Below are 21,238 nucleotides of genomic sequence, written 5' to 3' on the forward strand. Positions count from 1 at the left end.
GGACGTTCACAGCTGATATTCTAGGCGTTCTCCTCTTTCTTCAGGCCCCAAGTCACAGAGGGCTGGGTCTCTGACTTCATGAAGCCGGTGGCCAGCAGCCTTGCCCGCAAGCCAACCTTGTCCTCTCTTGTAGAAACAGGGGTCTTTGCTTCTCGGTGCCGCCCTTAGAGCGGAAATGAGCCTCTGTGCTGCTCCCTGCGGAGGGCGAATCCCTGGGCGATCTTTCAGACAGGATTCCTTGAAGACAGCCTGACCTCCTGGGACTGCTCGTTGCAAAACCAAATTCTTCCAAGGCGCCTGTCACCAAAGACCAGTGTTGCCTGTTTTTAAATAAGGGGACTCGCCCAGATTTACTCTTTCTTGGCCCGATTTTCTTTGCTCGGATTAGCATTTGTGAGATTTATGCATATTGTTGTGTGTTAACTCGGGCCAAAAAATGTGGCCTGTTGCCGGTAGGACTCAGTGGAAGGACTGCAGGTGGTGAGGGTCATTCCCACAGCTTCCCCTCTGCCCCCGGGCGCGAAACCAGCCTCTGCTCCTTCGTAAAAATTATGATGATAAAAGTAACACGTGCCTGTTTTAAAAGCCCAAAAGTTTTAACGCAACAGAAAGGTAAAAAATTTAAAGTACAAGTCTCTTTCTACTTACATAATTCATACAAATCCACTTCCCAGTAACAATCACTATTATTGCTACTAATAGCTCACATTTATTGAGCAATTACTATGTGTAATATATGTTCGGAAGGGGCGCCTGGGTGGCTCAGTTGGTGAAGCATCCAACTTCAGCTCAGGTCATGATCTCATGGTTCGTGAGTTCGAGCCCCACGTCAGGCTCTGTGCTGACACCTCGGAGCCTGGAGCCTGCTTCGGCTTCTGTGTCTCCCTCTCTGCCCCTCCCCCATTCATGCTCTCTCTCTCTCTCTCTCTCTCTCTCTGTCTCTCTCTCTCTCTCTCTCTCAAAAAGAAATAAACATTAAAAAAGAAAACATATGTTCTCGAGCATCTTACAGCTATTGTTTTGCTAAGATTTGTCATGTGTTCTTCCCGATGTTTTATAAAATATACACATATCCTTTGCATCTTAAATAAAGGACTTATGCTCTCATATTGTGAGTAAACTTGTTCTTTTCACTTACAATGTCTTGGACAATTGCCATGCCATGATACATATGCCTCCTTCATCTTAACTTGCATGGTCAATATTGAATGGATAGGATACCGTACTTTATCGAACAAGTCCTCTGATGAAAGACATTTTAGTTGTTTCTAGTCTTTTATTACAAAGAATGTTTCGATGAACATTCTCGCATAAATGTTCTTGCAAACTCGTACATATCCGTAAGGTTATTTTGTTGGTGTTGATTTTTCTACTGCATTAGAATGTAAATTTTAATGTGGGCAGCGGCTTTGGTTTATTTCAGTATCGCTGGTATTTTATTCCTAGAGCCAAGCATATAGTAAGTGCTCAATAAATACTTGACCACTTACCATTGTACACCCATCAGACGGTCAAAAATTAGGAGGCTGATAATACCAAGTGCTGGCAAGGATGTGAAGCAACTGAATCCTCATATCCTGCTGAGAGTGTAAATCAGTATTTTGCTTTGGAAAGCACACTGACAACATCTCATATGTGTCTACTCTAGGACTAACCATTTTCCTTCCTAAGTATATATTAAGCTCTACTCTTGCACGTGTGCTCAAGGAGACCTGTACAGGAATTCTAATATAGCACTCTTTGTATTGTACAAAAGCAATGCACAAAATTGTGTAAAATAATGCAAAAGCATTGTAACATTGTATTACTCTCCCACCACACACGCACACCACCCGTTATTTTCTGTTCTGAACCATTTGAAAATAAGCTGAGTACATCATGATTAAGTAAGAAAGCTGCAGGGGCGCCTTGGTACCTCAGTTGGTTACGTGTCAGTCTCTTGATTTTGGCTCTGGTCATGATCTCTCGGTTCGTGAGTTCGAACCCCGCATCGGACTTGACACTGACAACAATGCGGAGCCTGCTTGGGATTTCTCTCTCTCCACCTCTCTCTGCCCCTCCTGCTTTCTCTCTCTCAAAATAAATGAAACTTAAAAAAAAAATGAGAAAGTTGCAGAAGGATTAGCATTTATAAAAACTCAAAATACATAAAACAATACCATAATGTTTAGAAATGCATACATATACGACAGAAATAGAAAGATACGAACTAGAATGACAAACGCCCGGTTTAAGCTAGTGGCTACATTGAGCATAGGAAAAGAAACGCGCTCAGGGATGGGTGCCCAAAGCTTCACTACCTGGAATTTTCTTACGTTGTGTGGTGAGTGCATATTTGCTGTTGGCTTTACTTTTTTTTTTTATGACTGACATATTTCATAATTTTAAAAAGCATTATTCTATTTTTATTTTAATGAGCGTTAAAACAAATCAAGACCGCACGTTAAATCTAATCAAGTGACTTCTTGGTGTTTTATTAAAATATCACTTTAGGGGCGCCTGGGTGGCTCAGTCGGTTAAGCGTCCGACTTCAGCTCAGGTCACAATCTCGCCGTCCGTGAGTTTGAGCCCCGCGTCAGGCTCTGGGCTGATGGCTCAGAGCCTGGAGCCTGCTTCCGATTCTGTGTCTCCCTCTCTCTCTGCCCCTCCCCCATTCATGCTCTGTCTCTCTCTGTCCCCAAAATAAATAAACATTAAAAAAAAATTTTTAAAAAATACCACTTTACTTGAAAATCTGGCCCTGGTTTCTGCACCTGGTAAATATGACACACCCAATAAATGTTTATTGGATGAACACATGAATACCCATCTCTCGATCTTTCTACATCTAAGCCCTATTAATGTGAGTCAAGGCCAAGTTCCTCTTGAAGATGCCCTCTTCAGGGTCCCTGCCATAGTGTTGGGCATCACCAACAGCTATACCCAAGGACAAGAGTCTTATTTCTTGTGCCCCAGAGAGTTTCTTTCCTCATTTACCACATGTTCTGCAATTAAACTAGTGATCTCCCTGGGCGCCTTGGTGGCTCAGTCGGTTGGGCATCAGACTGGTGTAGTCACAATCTCGTGGTTTGTGAGTTCGAGCCCCACATCTGGCTTTCTGCTGTCAGTTTGGAGTCTGCTTTGGATCCTCTGTCTCCCTCTCTCTGCCCCTCCTTCACTCTCGCTCTCTCAAAAGTAATAGACATTAAAAAAATCGTTTGAATGAAAATAACCTGTTTCTCTTCCAATTAGGGAGGGCCTTGTCTTATTAATCACTGTGTCTAGTTGAAGGTTCACACATAGCAGGTTCACTGGAAATGCTTAAACAGCATTAAATGAAACGATATATTTCCATGTGTCCAATACAAAGGTATACAAATGGTTTTTAAGCTATGTTTTTATTTTTGAATAGTTTTAGATTCACAGAAAAGGTAAAAACATAATACAGAGTATTCCCCTTTACCCTCTTTACCCTGGTTTTCCCCATTGTTAACGTCTTATACTACTTTGGTATATTTGTCACAACTGAGAAATATTGGTACATTGTTGGTACATTGTTATTGATGAAATGCCCCACTTTATTGGGATCTCACTAGCTTTCCTCTGATGTCCTTTTTCTGTCTCAGGGTCCCATCGAGGATACCACATTACATTTTGTCATATCTAGGCTCCTTGAGTCTGTGGTGTTTTCTCAGATGGTCCTTGTTTTTGATGGCCTTTGGATGCTCTTGGAGAATGTTTGTAGAATATTCATCATGCTTGGACTGAGGTTATGGGTTTGGGGGCGACAGCTCACAGAGATAAAGTATCATTCTTATCACATCATATCAAAACTCTGTGCCGTGAACATGACTTATCATTGATGATGTTAACCTGGATCATTTGGCTGAGGTAATGTTGACCAGGTTTTCCCATTGTAGAGCTATCCCCTCCCCCTCTTTCCATAGTCTATTCTTTGGAAGGGAGTGTGAAAATTAATAAAAGATTTATTTAGAATGGAGTGCGGAGGCCAACAGGGGGAGCTCTCGCTTCCCTCCACTCTTGTCCACTGCCAAGACCCAACAGGGACAGAAGGACCTTGCAGGTGGACGCCATTCCAGGAGGAGGAAGAAAGGGTTCCTCCTCCACCCCTCCCCTCGCTGCAAAGCGCAGCCGATGACAGACTGTCACAGCTCAGCCAACGGGAAGCTACTACACTCTGAGCTCCCGCCTCATTCCAATGGACTTTTGTTTATAAAATCCTTTCCAATCTCCTTCTCTTCTATAAATAAGGGTTCTCCTCCTTTGTTCTGGGACTTGCATACGGTTTTGCCATAGCTTGTTTGTCCAGTATTGCAATTCTCTGCTATCCCTGAATAAACCCATTTTTTTGCTGGTGAAATAGCTGGCGGGATTATTTTTAAGATTAACACAAGTCACTAGGCTCCTCTGCTGGAGGGGGGAGTAACTACACAGTTATTTGGAATTATGTACTGGGAGAGTTGTCTCTTCTCCCTCGTTTGTTTATATTAAAATGTTTCTAGACATATACGAATAACACAGCTCAAGAACCTTCTTTTGCATCTTGAGGCTCTCCCTAACCTCCCAGCTCAAAGGCAGAGTAGAGCCTGGAGTTATTTCCCCAGGGAGCCTCAGGGCAGTAATGGTGTCACGACCGTGATGGGGGGGAGGGGGGTCCCGGGGTGGGTATGGGAGCCAGGGCGGTGGAGTCAGGGGCATGCGGCACAGGGCACTGCGAACGGGGCCCCGAAGAGCTTGGGGGCTCCCTGGGGGCCCAGAACCCGTTCACTCTCCACCCGCCCTGGCTTCGCGAACATCCCTTGGCCAGCGTGCTTGGAAAATAGTTCTTGGAGCGAGCAGTCTGTCCAGTCACCGGAAATTTCTTCCGTCTCTTCCCTTGCGCAACGCCCTGGTGCAACAAGAATAATGGAGGTCGCAGCCGCCCTCAGCCCCCAGAAGGGGAGACGACGCCTTGGGTGATCAGAGCTACTTGGGACCCGCGGCAGCGCGGAGGCGGCGCGGCTGCAGGGCGTTGGGATCCGCCGCGAAGTGGAAGGGGCGTGGCCATGACCGTGGGCGCGGCGGCTGCGCAATGGGCCCGGGAGGGGGTGGCGGGGGCGTGGCTGTGGGCGTGACTGTGGGCGTGGCCCTGAGCGCGGCGCCGCGCTCGGGGCACCGGGTGGCTGCGGCGGCGGCGGCGTCCACCCCAGAGGCGGTTGTTGCTGCGCCCGGTACTGGGATCGCTGCCCGAGGCGCAGACGCGGTGGACTTCGCCCGCCCCGGCCCTCGGCTCGCTGTGGGCTCGTCATGGAGACCAACCAGAGGCCGTATCACCTGGTGGTGTTTGGCGCCTCAGGCTTCACCGGCCAGTTCGTGGCCGAGGAGGTGGCCCGGGAGCAGGTGGCCTCGGGGCAGAGCTCCAGCCTGCCCTGGGCCGTGGCGGGCCGCTCCCGGGAGAAGCTGCAGCGAGTGCTGGAGAGGGCTGCCCTGAAGCTGGGTAAAGGGGCGCGGGGGGGGGGGGCGGCTTCCGGGGCCGCAGGGTTGGGGTCGTCCGCCGCGAGCGTTTGTCCTGCAGGGGGGCGCCCCTGGGGCTCCCCGGGCCCGGCCGCACGGCCGGAGGAGGAGGCGAGGCTGGAGGATGATAGCACGTCTTTGTTCCACTCCCTGAACGAAATACAGAAATAAATACGTTTCTCCTCCATGGAATTCCTCCTCCTCCAGTTTGGCGAGTCCCACTGGCCGCGTAGACGGGGACGCCAGCTCCTCCTGTCTGCGCCCCGCTGAGCAGGGGCACCCGGTGGGGCTGCAGGTCTCACCGGATTTGGTAGGATGGCAAAGTAGGGCTTTGCTTCCTTCGGGTGTTCTGCCCTCCCCCCTCGCCCTGCCTTTCTGGAAGTGTGCGGGGAAAGCCTCACAGTTTTTTTGATAACGATGTTGTGGCTTTCGTTTCTTAATTTATTTTTTGCCTGTCAAGAATCCTCTTTCTTACGCTCTCTCCACCCTCCCGCGTAAGTATTTCTGGTTTGGGCGTTTACTTATTCTTTTAGCATTCATTCAACATATTTTTACTGCGTGGTCTTTTCTGTGCCAGATCCTGTTCCGAGGGCTGGGGGTACAGATGTGACAACACACACAGGGACCCTGCCCTCAGGATCAGGGGACGCATCTGAGGATTCTTGCCGCCTGGTGTCCCCTCATACAGACCCATAGCGCCTGTTAGAGTTCGGGGTGTGCTGTGTTCTTGTGTTTAACCTTCATCCCACGCTTCCTTCTAATTCCACCCTGAGCCTGCGTGTGGTGGGAGGTGTAGACTCTGTTTTGTTTGTGATTAAGTGCAGAAGGTCTCACGTAGGCTCAGTTCTCCTACAACTCTTTCTCCCGCCAGCCACTGCCAATCTACAGTCTTGACCAAAGAGCTTGTTGGTGTTGTCCGTTTTAGTTTTCCAAAAGAAATAATTTCACTATTTTTTTTAATATAAATGTTTTAGAAATTACATGAAATTCTTTTTATTTATTTATTTATTTATTTATTTATTTATTTATTTATTTATTTATTTTTTTAACGTTTATTTATTTTTGGGACAGAGAGAGACAGAGCATGAATGGGGGAGGGGCAGAGAGAGAGGAAGACACAGAACCGGAAGCAGACTCCAGGCTCTGAGCCATCAGCCCAGAGCCCGACGCGGGGCTCGAACTCAGGACCGCGAGATCGTGACCTGAGCCGAAGTCGGACGCTTAACCGACTGAGCCACCCAGGCGCCCCTGATTTCACTATTAAAATATATTCTTCCATTTCTTTTTCCTGCTCAACAAGACCATGCAGGCACAGTCTGATTATCGTTTGTAATGCCTAGATTGAATTATTGTGAGGGATGCACCTTGCACCACTAGAACCTGCATTACTCGATTCTGTTAATTCCAGTTATTTACTTATAAGCCCATCATGAGTGTCCTTTTTTTTTTTAATTTTTAAATATTTATTTATTTTTGGGAGAGAGAGTGCAGGTGCGTGTGTGGGGGAGGGTCAGACAGGGAGACACAGAATCCGAAACAGACTCCAGGCTCTGAGCTGTCAGCACAGAGCCCGGTGCGGGGCTCGAACCCAGAAACCACAGGATCATGACCTGAGTCCAACGAATTTGGACTCTTAGCCGACTGAGCGGCCCAGGTGCCCCCTATCATGAGCATTCTTACCTAGACTGTGCCTTCTACCCCAGAGTCCTTTTTTTGTTCTCATGATGATGATCTTAACAACCCCTTTTTACCCCCATATTTTGTCATATGTAATTGGTTAGTAGTTGATGAGAAAGTTCATCATGGAATTCCTGGCAGAGAGGAAATCAGGACAGCGATCTACTCAGTACCTAAACAATCATAAAATTGTCATCTTACACAGGGTTATCATTTACACAGTGCTTAAGTTAGTTTTTTTTTTTAAGGTTAGTATTTTATTTTTGTAGCAATTCTTAGTATTAACTCCATTTTCCTCATAGCTTTTTCTTTTTTTTTTTCAACGTTTTTTATTTATTTTTGGGACAGAGATTGACAGAGCGTGAAAGGGGGGGGGGGCAGAGAGAGAGGGAGACACAGAATCGGAAACAGGCTCCAGGCTCCGAGCCATCAGCCCAGAGCCCGACGCGGGGCTCGAACTCACGGACCGCGAGATCGTGACCTGGCTGAAGTCGGATGCTTAACCGACTGCGCCACCCAGGCGCCCCTGCTTTTTCTTTTTTATATCGCCTGGTTTAAAAAGTTCTTATCTTTTTTCTGTGCTTTTCCTGAAATTACCATCACTGATTAGTATAAAGAGAAGATCTGGAAGATCTAACACTGTATCAGATTTGTTGAAAACGATTTATGTCTTACTTTAGGAAGACCGACACTGTCCTCCGAAGTTGGAATAATAATTTGTGATGTCACTAATCCCGCCTCACTTGATGAAATGGCTAAGCAGGCGGCAATTGTCCTCAACTGTGTAGGACCCGTAAGTAATCAGCCCTTGTTTGTATCAGAACAAACAGTCTATTCATTTCTAACAGAATCTGGTATTTTATATTCTAGAGGAACATAAGGACAGGGTGCAGAAGAATTGGTTCAGGGCCTTAACCCCATCTGGGGGAGTTTTCGCTTCCAGTGAGAGCAAATGGGTGTGGCCAAAGTGTCCTAAGAGAGAGACCAGGCCCTCTGGGACACCATACTCCAGGAATGTGTGCAAGTTTGGTTACTGGTTACGGCTATAATTGCCATTTTTTTTTTTCTTACCGTATGCTTTTTTTTTTAAGTGTATTTATTTATTTTGAGAGAGAGGGCCGCACTCGGGTGGGAGAGGGGCAGGGAGAGAGAGAATCCCAAGCAGGCTGTGCACTGTCAGTGCAGACCCTGACTCCAGGCTTGATCCCGTGAACTGTGAGATCGTGACCTGAGCTGAAATCAGTCTTAACCAACCGAGCCACCCAGGTGCTCCCCTTACTGTGCGCTTCGTAAGTGAAAAAAAAAATGTTTGAGCGTGTACCCCCGATACATGTTTTTACTTTACTTGTAAATGATATTCCTCTGTTACTGTACCAATATGTATGTTAAAAACATGTACAAAAATACACTAAAAGAGGATTCGTTCATTTACTCAATAAATATTTATTGAATGTTTATTACATGTAAACTGCACTAGTGAAGGTACCTGGGACAGAATGGTGAACAAAACTGAAAATCCCTCGTGGAGCTTATGGCCTGGTGGGGGTGACAGAAAAGGAGGGTTCTAATAGTCGGTAATGATAAGCCCTTTGAAGAAAAATAAGGCAGCGTAAGGAGTTAAATTGCTAGTTAGAAGGATGGTCAGGGAAGGTCTCCGTGAGGACCTGACATTTCTGTAGAGACCTGAATGAAGTGAAGGGGGTAAGCTACGGGAGCGTTTGAGAAGGGTGTTCCAGGGAAAAGCACATACAAAGGTCCTGAGGCGAGCGTGTGTTTGGCAAGACTGAGGCATGTGAGAGAGGGCAGTGCGGCAGAGCCCGGGCAGGACCGAGGTGGAAAGTTAGGTTGGAGAGGAGCCCACGAATTAGGTCAGAGGGTGACGGGCAAGGTCGGGGTTTGAATGGTTGAAAGCAATGGCACGATCTGCTTTCCAGTTTTGAACCTCTTTGGCTTCTGAGAGGAAGAAGAGGTGATGGGGACCGACAGGGGGATGACCGCGGCAAGCCGAGCACAGGATATGGTGGGAAGTGGGTAGGGTCAGAGTGTACTTCGAGAGATCCACAGCTTTTTGGTATTGTTCTGGACGTGAAGGAGGCACCCTTGGCCTGTGCAGCAGGCGAAAGTTGGTGACGTTTACTGATCTGAAGAAGCCATCCCAGATGGCAAAATATTTGAAAACTAAGCATCTCGAAGGTTGATGATCATGTTTTCAGTGAAAGCAGGAAGGTGTTTTTGATTATCAGGTAGAACTGTAGGTGAGTTGTTTATTTAGGTTAATCTCACTTCTGAGTGGCTTGGATTCTGTGCTCTGCTGCTCCCATCACTCTCTCAGACACGCCCTTAGCCAGCTTCCTTACCCTTCCCTCCCCAGAATTCTGGAAAAATCCAAACCTGGTTATTCCAGCCCCGCTTGCTCAACCCGTGAGGCCACGAACCCGAGTTATCCAGTAATCCAGTAACCCCGAATATCTGGAGACACCCTTGCTGATGGTCCTACTTTAAATTTTTTTTTTTCAACGTTTTTTATTTATTTTTGGGACAGAGAGAGACAGAGCATGAACGGGGGAGGGGCAGAGAGAGAGGGAGACACAGAATTGGAAACAGGCTCCAGGCTCTGAGCCATCAGCCCAGAGCCTGACGCGGGGCTCGAACTCCCGGACCGCGAGATCGTGACCTGGCTGAAGTCGGACGCTCAACCGACTGCGCCACCCAGGTGCCCCAAGACGGTCCTACTTTAAATACGTGGTTATAAACCTCATGTGGGGCCTCAGCGCCTTAGAAATCCTGTCCCCTTTCCCCAGACTGTCCTCTCTCCTGTTCTCTGAAGCAGCAGTTTTACAGGTTCTTTCCTCACTCTGATCTGATGATTTAATTTCCTTTTCTTTTTTTCACTATGACAGTAGAACTGTCCAAAGCGAATTTCTTCCTCTGCCTACTGTGCTTCCCTGACTCTGCCTTACTTGCTGTCACGAGGAAACCCCCCTGGCTCCTCACAGGTGCAGGATTTGAGGACCTTATGTTTACCGTCCCACATATTTCTGTGTGTGTTTTTTTTTTTTTAAGTTTATTTATTTATTTTGAGAGAGACACAGCATGAGCAGGGGAGGGGCAGAGAGAGAGGGAGAGAGAATCCCAAGCAGGCTCCGCACTGTCAGTGCAGAGCCCAATGTGGGGCTCGAACCCACGACTGCAAGATCGTGACCGGAGCCGAACCTGAGAGTCGGACGCTTAACCAACTGAGCCACCCAGGTGCCCCTCTACGTGTTCTTATTGTCACATTTTCCCTCTTGACTGCACTCTGTCAACACATAAATATGTGATGATATCTCTGATCTTAAAAAGAACCACCCTTAATTCACATATGCGTCCGACTACTCCATTTTTCTGGGTCCCCTTGTTAGCAAAACTCCTTCAAAGAGTTCTCTCTCCGTGCTCCGTCCACTTCCTCAGCTCCTCCTCCCTTCTGAACCACCCTCGCCAGGCTTCTCTGTAGGCCTCATGCTTCAGTGAGACCTCTCTGCCTCGCCCCTCACCGCCCCTCCGCTCTCGTCTTGATCCGGGTATTTGTCCCCATCCATCACGTCCTCCTTGCTCTCTGGGTTTGGCTTCTGGAGTCTGGCCCTTTCCTCATTTTCCACCTGCCGACCAGCTTTGTCCCCTTCCCCTCTGTGGGATCTTTTCTTCTTCCTCTAAGTACCTGAGGCCTCACAGCTCGAGCCTTACAAACTTTTCTCTATTTACACTCTCTGAGCCAGCTTTGAAAAAAATTATTATTGTAATAAAATATACATAACAAAAAATAACCATTTTTTAATGTTGATTTTTGAGAGGCAGAGACAGGCAGATTGTGAGTGGGGGAGGGGCAGAGAGAGAGGGAGACACAGAATCCGAAGCAGGCTCCAGGCTCTGAGCTGTCAGCACAGAGCCTGACACGGGGCTTGAACTCACGAACTGTGAGATCATGACCTGAGCTGAAGTCTGACACTCAACTGACTGAGCCACCCAGGTGCCCCCCATTTTAACCATTCAAAAAAAATTTTATTTTTATTTTTTTCTTTTTGCATTTATTTATTTTTGAGAGAGAGAGAGAGACAGAGAGTGAGCAGGGGTGGGACAGAGAGAAAATGAGATAGAATCTGAAGCAGGCTCCAGGCTCCGAGCTGTCAGCACAGAGCCCGATGTGGGGCTCAAACCCACAAACTGGGAGATCATGACCTGAGCCGAAGTTGCACGCTTAACTGACTGAGCCACTCAGGTGCCCCCCCCTCAAAAATTTTTTTTAATGTTTATTTATTTTTAAGAGAGAGAGAGCGTGAGCAGGGGAGGGGCAGAAGAAGAGGGAGACCAGGATCTGAAGCAGCCTCCAGGAGCTGTCAGAGCCTGACACTGGGCTCGAACCCAGGAACCTCGAGATCGTGACCTGAGCCAAAGTCGGACACTTAACTGGCTGAGCCACCCAGGCGCCTCTAGCCATTTTTAAGTTTGCAATTCGATGGCACGAAGTTCATTGGCAGTGCTGCGTGATCATCACCATCTTATCTCCAAAACTCGTCATCGTCCCAACAGAAACTCTAACTGGGTCAGTTTTTGTTTTTTTGTTTTTTTAAGTTTATTTGTTTTGAGAGAGCAAGAGAGAGCTCGCCTGGGCAAGGGCTGGGGAGGGGTGGGGCGGGGGGGGAGAGAGAATCACAAACAGGCTCCACCGACATCGAGGTCTATCCCATAACCCTGGGATTATGACCTGAGCCGAAATCAAGAGCCACATGCTCGACTGAGCCACCGGGTGACCCCAGTTTTTGTTTTTGTTTTTTTTTTTTAAAGAGGGATCTTTGGTGTTTCCTACTTTCCTAATTGGGCCAGTATTTTATAACCGTGTAGTGCTAATCAGGTGAGTGAGTTGAGGCTCAGCAGTAAGAAGAGAAAAATCAGGTAGCCTGGAATAGAACACAGGGTGAATGACACATGATATGGATAAGTAAGGGTTCATGAAACTTTTGTTTCAGTTAGATACATTGTGTGAGGGCTGCTATGTGAAGTGAATTTCTTAGCGTGAGTTGTGGCCAAAAAATTTTGAATGCCAGGGCTTTAGGGGTGCCTGGGTGGCTCAGTAAGTTAGGGGTCACAGTTGGGCTCAGGTCATGATCTCACGGTTTGTGGTTTCGAGCCCCGCACCGGGCTCTGGGCTGACAGCTCAGAGCCTGGAGCCTGCTTCGGATTCTGTGTCTCCCCCTTTCTCTGCCCCTCTCCTTGCATTCTGTCTCTCTCCTTCTCTCTCTCTCTCTCTCTCAAAGATAAATAAACATAAAAAAAAAAAAAAAAGGAAAGCCGTGGCTTTAAATGCCACGCGTATGCTGATGATGCTTACGTTCTTTCCAGTGAGGCTTGCCCCCTTAAGCTCCAGACTGGTAGACCCCGCTACCTTCTTGAGGTTTCCATTTCCACTTGGATGGTTCGTGGGCTTGTCCGTCTCTAGGTTTTTGCCCCCCAAACACCTGCTCTCCCTCCTAGGCTCTACTTGTTTGTTATTTTCACTTTGCCCGTTTCTTTCAAATTTTATCACTTCAGTTTCAACAAGTTTCACGACTTGTTTCTTTGCAGATGTTATTTAACCGTTTTGTCCACTTCGTGAAGGTTTATTTAGTTAAAAACCAAGCGATACCTGTAAAACTACTTAGGCATGTGTAAACGGGCGTGGGGCCGAAATACAGTGAAAAGGGACGAAGGAGGGTGTCACCATGGCCCCCTTTGCTGGTGGAGCTCTTCCTCCACAAGCTACCCTCAGGATACCTTTTGTGTCTTGTGTTCGACGTGTGACCACTGCGTGGGACCCAGGAAGCAGGCCGAAGTCAGTTCATGTATTAACCACTAATAAGACCTCATTCTTTTCTCTGTGCTTCCCATAAACGTTAGCATAAATACACAGATTGCTCTCTCCACAGCTGAGGGATGGTTCTGTGGGCGCCTTGAGGTCAGCATGCCTACTTGGGGACCACTAGGTCGGAAGGTGGGGCGCTCAGAGCGGGATTGTGGTTTCGATCTGGAAGCGCGCTGGCTTCTCTGGGGAGAAATGCCTCCTCTGAGATCAAGGATCCTTGCCGTTTGTCCGTTACCTCCTACAAGCCCAAGGGTAGACGGTAGAGAACACCCCCAGAACACACGAATCCAGGGGTGTCAGTGCAGAGGCCTTCACGTCACTTGTGCCAGAGTGCAGTGTGAGGCCGGGGGCGCTGCGCTGAAGGGGAGTGGGCGTGCTGTTTCTGGAAGGAGCTGCTGTTACCTAACCCGGAAGGCTGGGGCTGGAGCTGGGGCTGCTGGCAGCCGCGAGCAGGGGAGGGTGAAGCAATGGCGGGTTTAGGAAACTACGAGGTGTTTCGAACTTCTGCGACATGGGGACTAAGGGCTGGTGGTGTGACCTGAGGCTTGAGCACTTTTTGTGACATGCTAAGAAGTCTGGAGATACAGGCACCGAGAGCTAGTGATGCGTGTGTGTGTGAGAAGGAGCACACGTGACCTCAGCTTTTTATTCTAGAATAATGATTTGGTGTTTCTTTGGCGATGGGGTGGGTTTGGCTGCAGTGAAAGCAGTCACTGTAATAAACTGCATGAGAGGGGGCAAAGGCGTGACCTCGGGTTCGGAGGCGTGGAGGGGAGGGGACTGATTTGATGAAACGTGGTACCTTCCAGGGTTGATGGAGTCAGAGACAGCTTCTGGATTTCTCACTTGAGGATGCGGTTAATCATGACACCCAAGGGTGGGTTTTACTGCGTGCTCTGTGCTAAGCTACTTGTGTCGTCTTATTTCGTCCTGACTATAGCCCTGAGACATAGGTGCTGTGATTATTCATCTTTTTTGATGAAGAAATCGAAGCTTAGAAGGTGAAGTACCCGCCCAAGTTCGCACAGCTGGTGGTGCGCAGCCTGGACTGAGTCAGGCCCGGCCTTAAAGCCTGTGCCCTAGACGGGCTGCTGGTCAGCCATTTGCACGGTTCTGTCTCCTCAAGGTCCCTACCTGCAACAGGTCAGGACAGGAATGGCGAGTGGGGCCCAGGCTGTCTGAGCCACCACCTACGCTTCTAATCAATACGCCCTAGTCACCTCTGTTACGAGTAGAGGAGGGAAACAGGTTTGTAAGAAAGATCATGGATTTGAATTTGGGTTGTCTGCTCAGTATTCTTTTTTTTTTTTTTTAATGTTTTATTTATTTATTTTGAGAGAGACACAGCATGAGCAGGGGAGGGGCAGAGAGAGAGGGAGAGAGAACTCCAGGCAGGCTCCGTGCTGCCAGTGCAGAGCCTAATGCGGGGCTCGAACCCACGATCCATGAGATCAAGATATGAGCCAAGAATAAGAGTCTGATGCTCAACTGACTAAGGCACCCTGGCAACCCACCCCCCCCCCCATGCCCCTGAGCATTCTGGAATTAAGACAGGAAATACATAAAATATAGTAGAATTATTATTTTTTTAATAAGTGAGGAAATCAGGGTGAAGAGAAAATAGGGGAGGGGCAACAAAGCCAAAGTAAAATCAGTTTTATGCACGAATCATGCCCTGTGTCGGGGCGCCTGGGTGGCGCAGTCGGTTAAGCGTCCGACTTCAGCCAGGTCACGATCTCGCGGTCCAGGAGTTCGAGCCCCGCGTCAGGCTCTGGGCTGATGGCTCGGAGCCTGGAGTCTGTTTCCGATTCTGTGTCTCCCTCTCTCTCTGCCCCTCCCCCGTTCATGCTCTGTCTCTCTCTGTCCCAAAAATAAATAAACGTTGAAAAAAAAATTAAAAAAAAAAAAAACAAATCATGCCCTGTGTCCTGTGCTCTTGCTGGTCCTGAACTTTCTAACAGAAACCAAAGATACGGAAGCGTCTGTTAGTTCTGGAGATAGACGTTGAATGTCATCAGGATACCTGTTGTAGGTGACATCAGGAGAGTAGAAATTTTCTGGGGAGATTCGGCAGCCCTGGCGTGCATAAGAATCACCCATGAGGAATGTCACTGGAGTCTACCCTGCCTGTTGACATGCGTGTTACTGGGCTCCATCCCCAGAAACTCTGGTTTAGGGGGCCTCTGGGGTGGGAGGGAGTCACCATCCATACTTAACATACTTAGGGGTGCCTGGGTGGTACAGTCGGTTAAGCGTCCGACTTCAGCCAGGTCACGATCTCTCGGTCCGGGAGTTTGAGCCCTGCGTCAGGCTCTGGGCTGATGGCTCGGAGCCTGGAGCCTGTTTCCGATTCTGTGTCTCCCTCTCTCTCTGCCCCTCCCCCATTCATGCTCTGTCTCTCTCTGTCCCAAAAATAAATAAACGTTGAAAAAACAAAAACAAAAAAAAAACATACTTAACGAGTCACCTAGGTGACTTTAACACAGGTAGGTGGACGCCTGGCCAACTTGAGAAACTTTGGGAGAAGATAACCAAGAGAAAGGCCAAAAGAGGCTCCAAATGAGTTTCAAAGTGGATGTGTGTAAATCTTAAGGATTGCCCAAGATGAAAAAAGAGCTTTGGGGCACCTGGGGGCTCAGTCAGTTAAGCCCCTGACTCTTGATCTCAGCTCATGTCACAATCTCAGGGTTGTGAGTTTAAACCCCAACTTGGGCTTGACCTCTTTCATTTTAATCTCTATTTCTATTTTATGTATATTTAAATTAAAAAATTAAAAAAAATATTTTATTTATTTTTGAAGGAGAGAGAGAGAGAGAGACAGAGACAGAGCATGAGTGGGGGAGGGGCAGAGAGAGAGAGAGGGAGACACAGAATCCGAAGCAGGCTCTAGGCTCTGAGCTGTCGGCACAGAGCCCAAGGCAGGGCTTGAACTCACAAACTGTGAGATCGTGACCTGAGCTGAAATCAAGGGTTGGACACTTAACCGACTGAGCCACCCAGGCGCCCCTTAATATTTCAGTCATGGTAACCAAGACCGTACTTATAAAACTCAGTGGCATTTCATTCATTTAAGCTTGCTAAGGACGAGTTAACTGCTGGCTTTCTTCATCCTTCCCCCCTGCAGTATCGATTTTACGGAGAACCTGTAGTAAAAGCGTGTGTTGAAAATGGAACGAGCTGTATTGACATCTGTGGAGAACCTCAGGTACGTAAAATGCAAAGGAAAGAATGGAATTAGCAACGCAACTTTCTGTTAGCGTGGACAATACTTAGTGCAGTTTCGCAGACCTATTTTAGAATTCGATGTCCCCCTCCCTCGTGGTGACAGATGGTGTTCTGTGGACGGCTCACAGGAGAGCCCGATGGGAAGGTCTCTTCTTCTGCTTTCTCGAATTTTTTTCTTTCTTACCATCTCATTGATTTCAGGTCTCTTGTAGGTAGGCTGTGCTGATTTTTAAGCCCCAAACCCATCACCCCAGTCCAGTCTTGAGAATTCCAGTAGAGGGGCGGTCTACAAAATACCTCATCGGAAGCCCTCAAAACCGTCAAGGTCCTCGGAAACGAGACTCTGAGAGACCGTCATAGCCAGGAGGAGCCTAAGGAGACATGACCGCTAAATGTCATGTGGGATCCTGGCAGAGAAAAAGGGTGGATAAGAATGGACTGTAGCTAATGATAATGTTACCACCATGGGTTCCTTAATTGGAACAAATGTTCGTGTCCAAGCTGTCACGACAGGAGAAACTGGGGCGGGGTGCGTGGGAACTCTCCGCTACTCAGATTTTCTGTAAATCCGACACTGTTCTGGAAGTAATTGTAAACCCAGGCAGAGGATTCGAGCAGACGTTATTCTCCTCTTCCATCCCTCCTTCTCTCCACTTGCTTTACTCTAACTGTATATATGCACAGATACGTGTCCGTAATCGTGTCCGTCTGAGTAATAGGTTTGGGTTAGGCTTTCTTGCCTTTTTTTTTTTTTTTTTTGTATTTTTTTTGTATATTAATTTAATTTTTCATAATGGATGTTACTCTGACACTTAAAAGGCATTTTGAAAAAATTAATAGTGTCGTTAAGTCAGACCAGCTTATCTTCTGCACTAGTTGGCATCTGGCAGATATCCAGTGAATACTTGCTGAATAAATGAAAAACATTTCGACACTTAATATTTCACTACAAAGCCATACCTGTTAGCATTTTCAAAATGCAATTGCTTTGTCTTTTAAGGTCTCTCATCGAATACTGATGTAAATGTTTCTGATTTAAATAGCTCTGATTCACAGTTTTGTCCTGGATTTTTTAGTTTCTGGAACTAATGTATTGGAAGTATCACGAGAAAGCTGCAGAAAAGGGAGCTTATATCATTGGAAGCAGTGGCTTTGATTCCATTCCAGCAGACCTGGGAGTGATATATACCAAAAACAAGATGAATGGTAATTATCCATCAAGAAGCAATAAGTGGATTTACAATAGAAAGGCTTCATGTTTGTAGTGTGGAAGAGAAGCAGAACTATTAGTGGGTAATGTGAACACAGGTGCTTTGTTTCTAATATAGCGGTAATTGTTATAAAATGTGAAAGGGCGCCTGGGTGGCTCAGTCGTTTAAGCGTCTGACTCTTGATCTCAGCTCAGGTCTTGATCCCAGGGTCGTGGGTTCAGGCATCATGTTGGGCTTTGTACTAGGCATGAAGCCTACTTAAAAAAAAAAATACTACTGACGCTATTTTTTGAGATGCATGTTCTAAAGTGAGGAATTATCCATTGTCTCAATTTAGTTATGGTTAGAGCTGTAACATTTCTGGAAATAGAATTTCTGACAGTCATTGTAAATTCAAACTTGCTTGGTTTTGGAATTAATACATTTAAGAATATGATTTATATAGGTATTATAATTGAAGTTTTAAATTTTTTAAATTTTTTTTCAACTTTTTTTTTTTTATTATTTATTTTTGGGACAGAGAGAGACAGAGCATGAACGGGGGAGGGGCAGAGAGAGAGGGAGACACAGAATCGGAAACAGGCTCCAGGCTCCGAGCCATCAGCCCAGAGCCTGACGCGGGGCTCGAACTCATGGACCGTGAGATCGTGACCTGGCTGAAGTCGGACGCTTAACCAACTGCGCCACCCAGGCGCCCCTGAAGTTTTACAATTCTTAATCAACAAAGCTGAAAAGTATTGAACAAATTTTTTGGCTTCTATTTCACCCCATTTGTAAAAGGAACCAATAATTTAAGAGTGGAAAAAATCATGTTGACTTGGGCAGCACATAATACTAAAATTGGGGGCGCCTGGGTGGCTCAGTTGGTTGAGCGACCGACTTCGGTGCAGGTTATGATCTCGCAGTTTGTGAGTTCGAGCCCCGCGTTGGGCTCTGTGCTGTTGGGCTCTGTGCTGACAGCTCGGAGCCTGGAGCCTGCTTTGGATTCTGTGTCTCCCCCTCTGTCTCTGCCCCTCTCCTGCTCATGCTCTGTCTCTCTCTCTCTCTCTCAATAATAAATAAATGTAAAAAAAAATTTTTTTAAATACTAAAATTGGAATAATACAGAGAACATGAGCACGTCCCTGCGGAAAGATGACACACGCAGATATGTGAAGCGTTCCATATTTTTAAGACGAGAGGTGTTGGCGAGGATGTGGAGAAAAAGGAACCCTGTGCACTGTTGGTGGGAATGCAAACTGGTGCAGCCACCGTGGGAAACAGTAGGGAGCTTCCTCAAAAAGTTAAAAATAGAGCTACCCTGCAATTCAGCAATTACACCACCAGGAATTTACCCAAATAGTACAAAAACACCAACCAATTCCAAGGGATACGTGCACCCCTCTGTTTATTACAGCACTAGTTACAGCAGCCAAGATGTGGAAACAGCCCGCGTGTCCACTGATTGATGGGTAAAGAAGATGTGGTGTATACACACATATATCCATATCTGTGTGTGTGCATACACACGCACACACACTGGAATATTATTCAGCCATAAAAAAAGAATGAAATCTTGCCATTTGCAACAACATGGATGGAGCTAGAGAGTATAATGCTAAGAGATGTAAGTCAGAGAAAGACAAATACTATGTGATTTCACTCGTATGTGAAATTTATGAAACAAGCAAAGGTAAAAAAAGAGACAAATTAAGAATTGAACTCTTCTTTTTTTTTAGCGTTTATTTATTTTTGAGAGAAACAGAGAGAGACAGAATGAGAGCAGGGGAGGGACAGAGAAAGAGGGAGACACAGAAGCTGAAGCAGGCTCCAGGCTCCGAGCTGTCGGCACAGAGCTTGACGCGGGGCTTGAACCCATGACCCGGGAGATCATGACCTGAGCCGAAGTCGGACGCTTAACTGACTGAGCCCCCAGGCGCCCTAGCAGACTCTTAACTGTAGAGAACACAATGATGGTCAGGGAGGTGGATGGGGAATGGGTTAAATAGGTGATGGGGATTCAGGGGTGCACTTGTGATGAGTGCTCGGTGATTAACATAAAAACCTGAAAAAAAAAAAAAAAAGAAATGGATGACAGCAATAGATACACAAGTAAAAAATGCAGGGTTACTGACCTTCCAAAGTCGACTAGAAATGCCAGCTCTACTTTCCACTGAGAAATGAACAAAGTTCTATGCCTTAACAGTTATGCTCTTGAAAGCTTTTTGATGTAAATAATAGCAGCTTAGAATTAAAAACCCTTTATTTAAAAAAATGAGAAAAATAAATATTATGGTAAACAGGAAGTTACTAATGCCACGCTTATTTTAAAAGGGTCCATTTAGAAAATGACATGAAATAGGTAACTCCAATGTCCTATAAACTGTTCTAGAGCTTAACCAGGTGGAAAGTGTTTCAGTTTATATTAAATAGTTAATGTAACTCTGAGTGCCTGAGTGGCTCAGTCGGCTAAGCATCTGACTTCAGCTCAGGTCATGATCTCACAGCTCATGAGTTCGAGCCCCACGTCGGGCTCTGTGCTGATAGCTCAGAGCCTGGAGCCTGCTTCGGATTCTGTGTCCCTCTCTCGCTCTGCCCGCCCCCCCCACCCCCACTCATCCTCTGTCTCTCTCTCTCTCTTTCAAGAATAAATAAACATTAAAAAAAAAAGTTAACGTAACTCTGAAACCAAAGCCCCAGACAGATAGCACTTAAAAAGATAGCACCAAAAAAAAAGGCTCCAAAGCAGTCTTGCTTAGTGAAATTAGTAGTAAAAAAATGCTAAATAAAATTTTAGTAAATATTCAATGGCATTTTAAGAGAATAATATATCAAGACCAAGGTTTGTTAGGAAGTTATGTAATCATTACATCAGAATATCGAAGATGAAAAGCTGTATGACCATCTCAATAAATCATCTGAAAATTCTTGCCATGTGCTGATTGCGATTTTTAGGAATTTAGGAATAGAATATTAACATAAAAATGTCAGAAGGCAATAGCCAGTATCATACTCGGTGATGAAACACTAGAACTGTTCCTGATAAAAAGAAGAACACGAATTGAACATCTTTAAAGCATTCAGTCTTGCAATCATGAACCTGGTCTCCATTTCTCAAAAATATTCTTTTAAATCTGTACAGTTTAGACATCTTCATGACAGTTTTGTATATTTCTTACTAAACTTGTTTTTAAATATTTAATAGTTTCTGTTATTTTGAATAGGTCTTTTTTCCTTTTAAGAGAAAACATTACACCTTGTTTAAAAACTTTGTTTTCATGATCTCAGTGTTTGTGGGTTTGAGCCCCTTGTCAGACTCTGTGCTGACAGCTCAGAGCCTGGAGTCTGCTTTGGATTCTAGGCCTCCCTCTCTCTCTCTGCTCCTCCCCTACTCCTGCTCTGTCTCTCTCTGTCTCTCAAAAATAAATGTTAAAAAAGAAAACAAAAACACTTTGTTCTCAGACACTGAAACCTGAGTCAGTGTTTTAACAAGTGTCCCAGCTGATTGTTTGATACAGTGGGCCGCATTTTATTGCATATTGCCTTCGGTGGTCCATGTTCTTTCTGTGGATATGTTAGATCACAGAGCCATAAATCCCGACTGCGTTCTCTTAGCAACCCGCAGAATCCTCTCAGTGGCTTGTACTGTAATGATCTGTTTTGGGCTTTGTCAGTGGTCCCCTAGCGATATTTATATGGCTGTAGTTCTCATCACTCTGGATGACGTGGTTATTCATTATCTTTCTTTGTCAGCTTTCTAGGGCCCCGTAATTTGGTC

At 46.3% G+C, this 21,238-nt stretch overlaps 1 protein-coding gene and 1 non-coding gene across 2 annotated transcripts in view; both read left to right on the top strand.

Annotated features, from left to right (window-relative positions):
- Positions 1 to 5,133: 5,133 nt before the first annotated feature.
- The window catches only part of SCCPDH (saccharopine dehydrogenase (putative)), a 39,209-nt gene continuing 23,104 nt past the window's right edge, over positions 5,134 to 21,238 (top strand). The window contains exons 1-4 of the mRNA XM_086694404.1: positions 5,134 to 5,476; positions 7,851 to 7,963; positions 16,170 to 16,250; positions 17,347 to 17,476. Coding sequence (XP_086550530.1) covers positions 5,287 to 5,476; positions 7,851 to 7,963; positions 16,170 to 16,250; positions 17,347 to 17,476 — 514 coding nt within the window. The 5' untranslated portion in view covers positions 5,134 to 5,286. The remainder of the gene's footprint in view (positions 5,477 to 7,850; positions 7,964 to 16,169; positions 16,251 to 17,346; positions 17,477 to 21,238) is intronic.
- Positions 18,549 to 18,652, top strand: LOC112863226 (U6 spliceosomal RNA). Its single transcript, XR_003223883.1, has one exon. It is a non-coding gene; the product is annotated as a U6 spliceosomal RNA (small nuclear RNA).

This window comes from Puma concolor, chromosome E4, assembly GCF_028749965.1.
Source record: "Puma concolor isolate L17-30 chromosome E4, mPumCon1.1.hap2, whole genome shotgun sequence".
Lineage (NCBI taxonomy): Eukaryota > Metazoa > Chordata > Mammalia > Carnivora > Felidae > Puma > Puma concolor.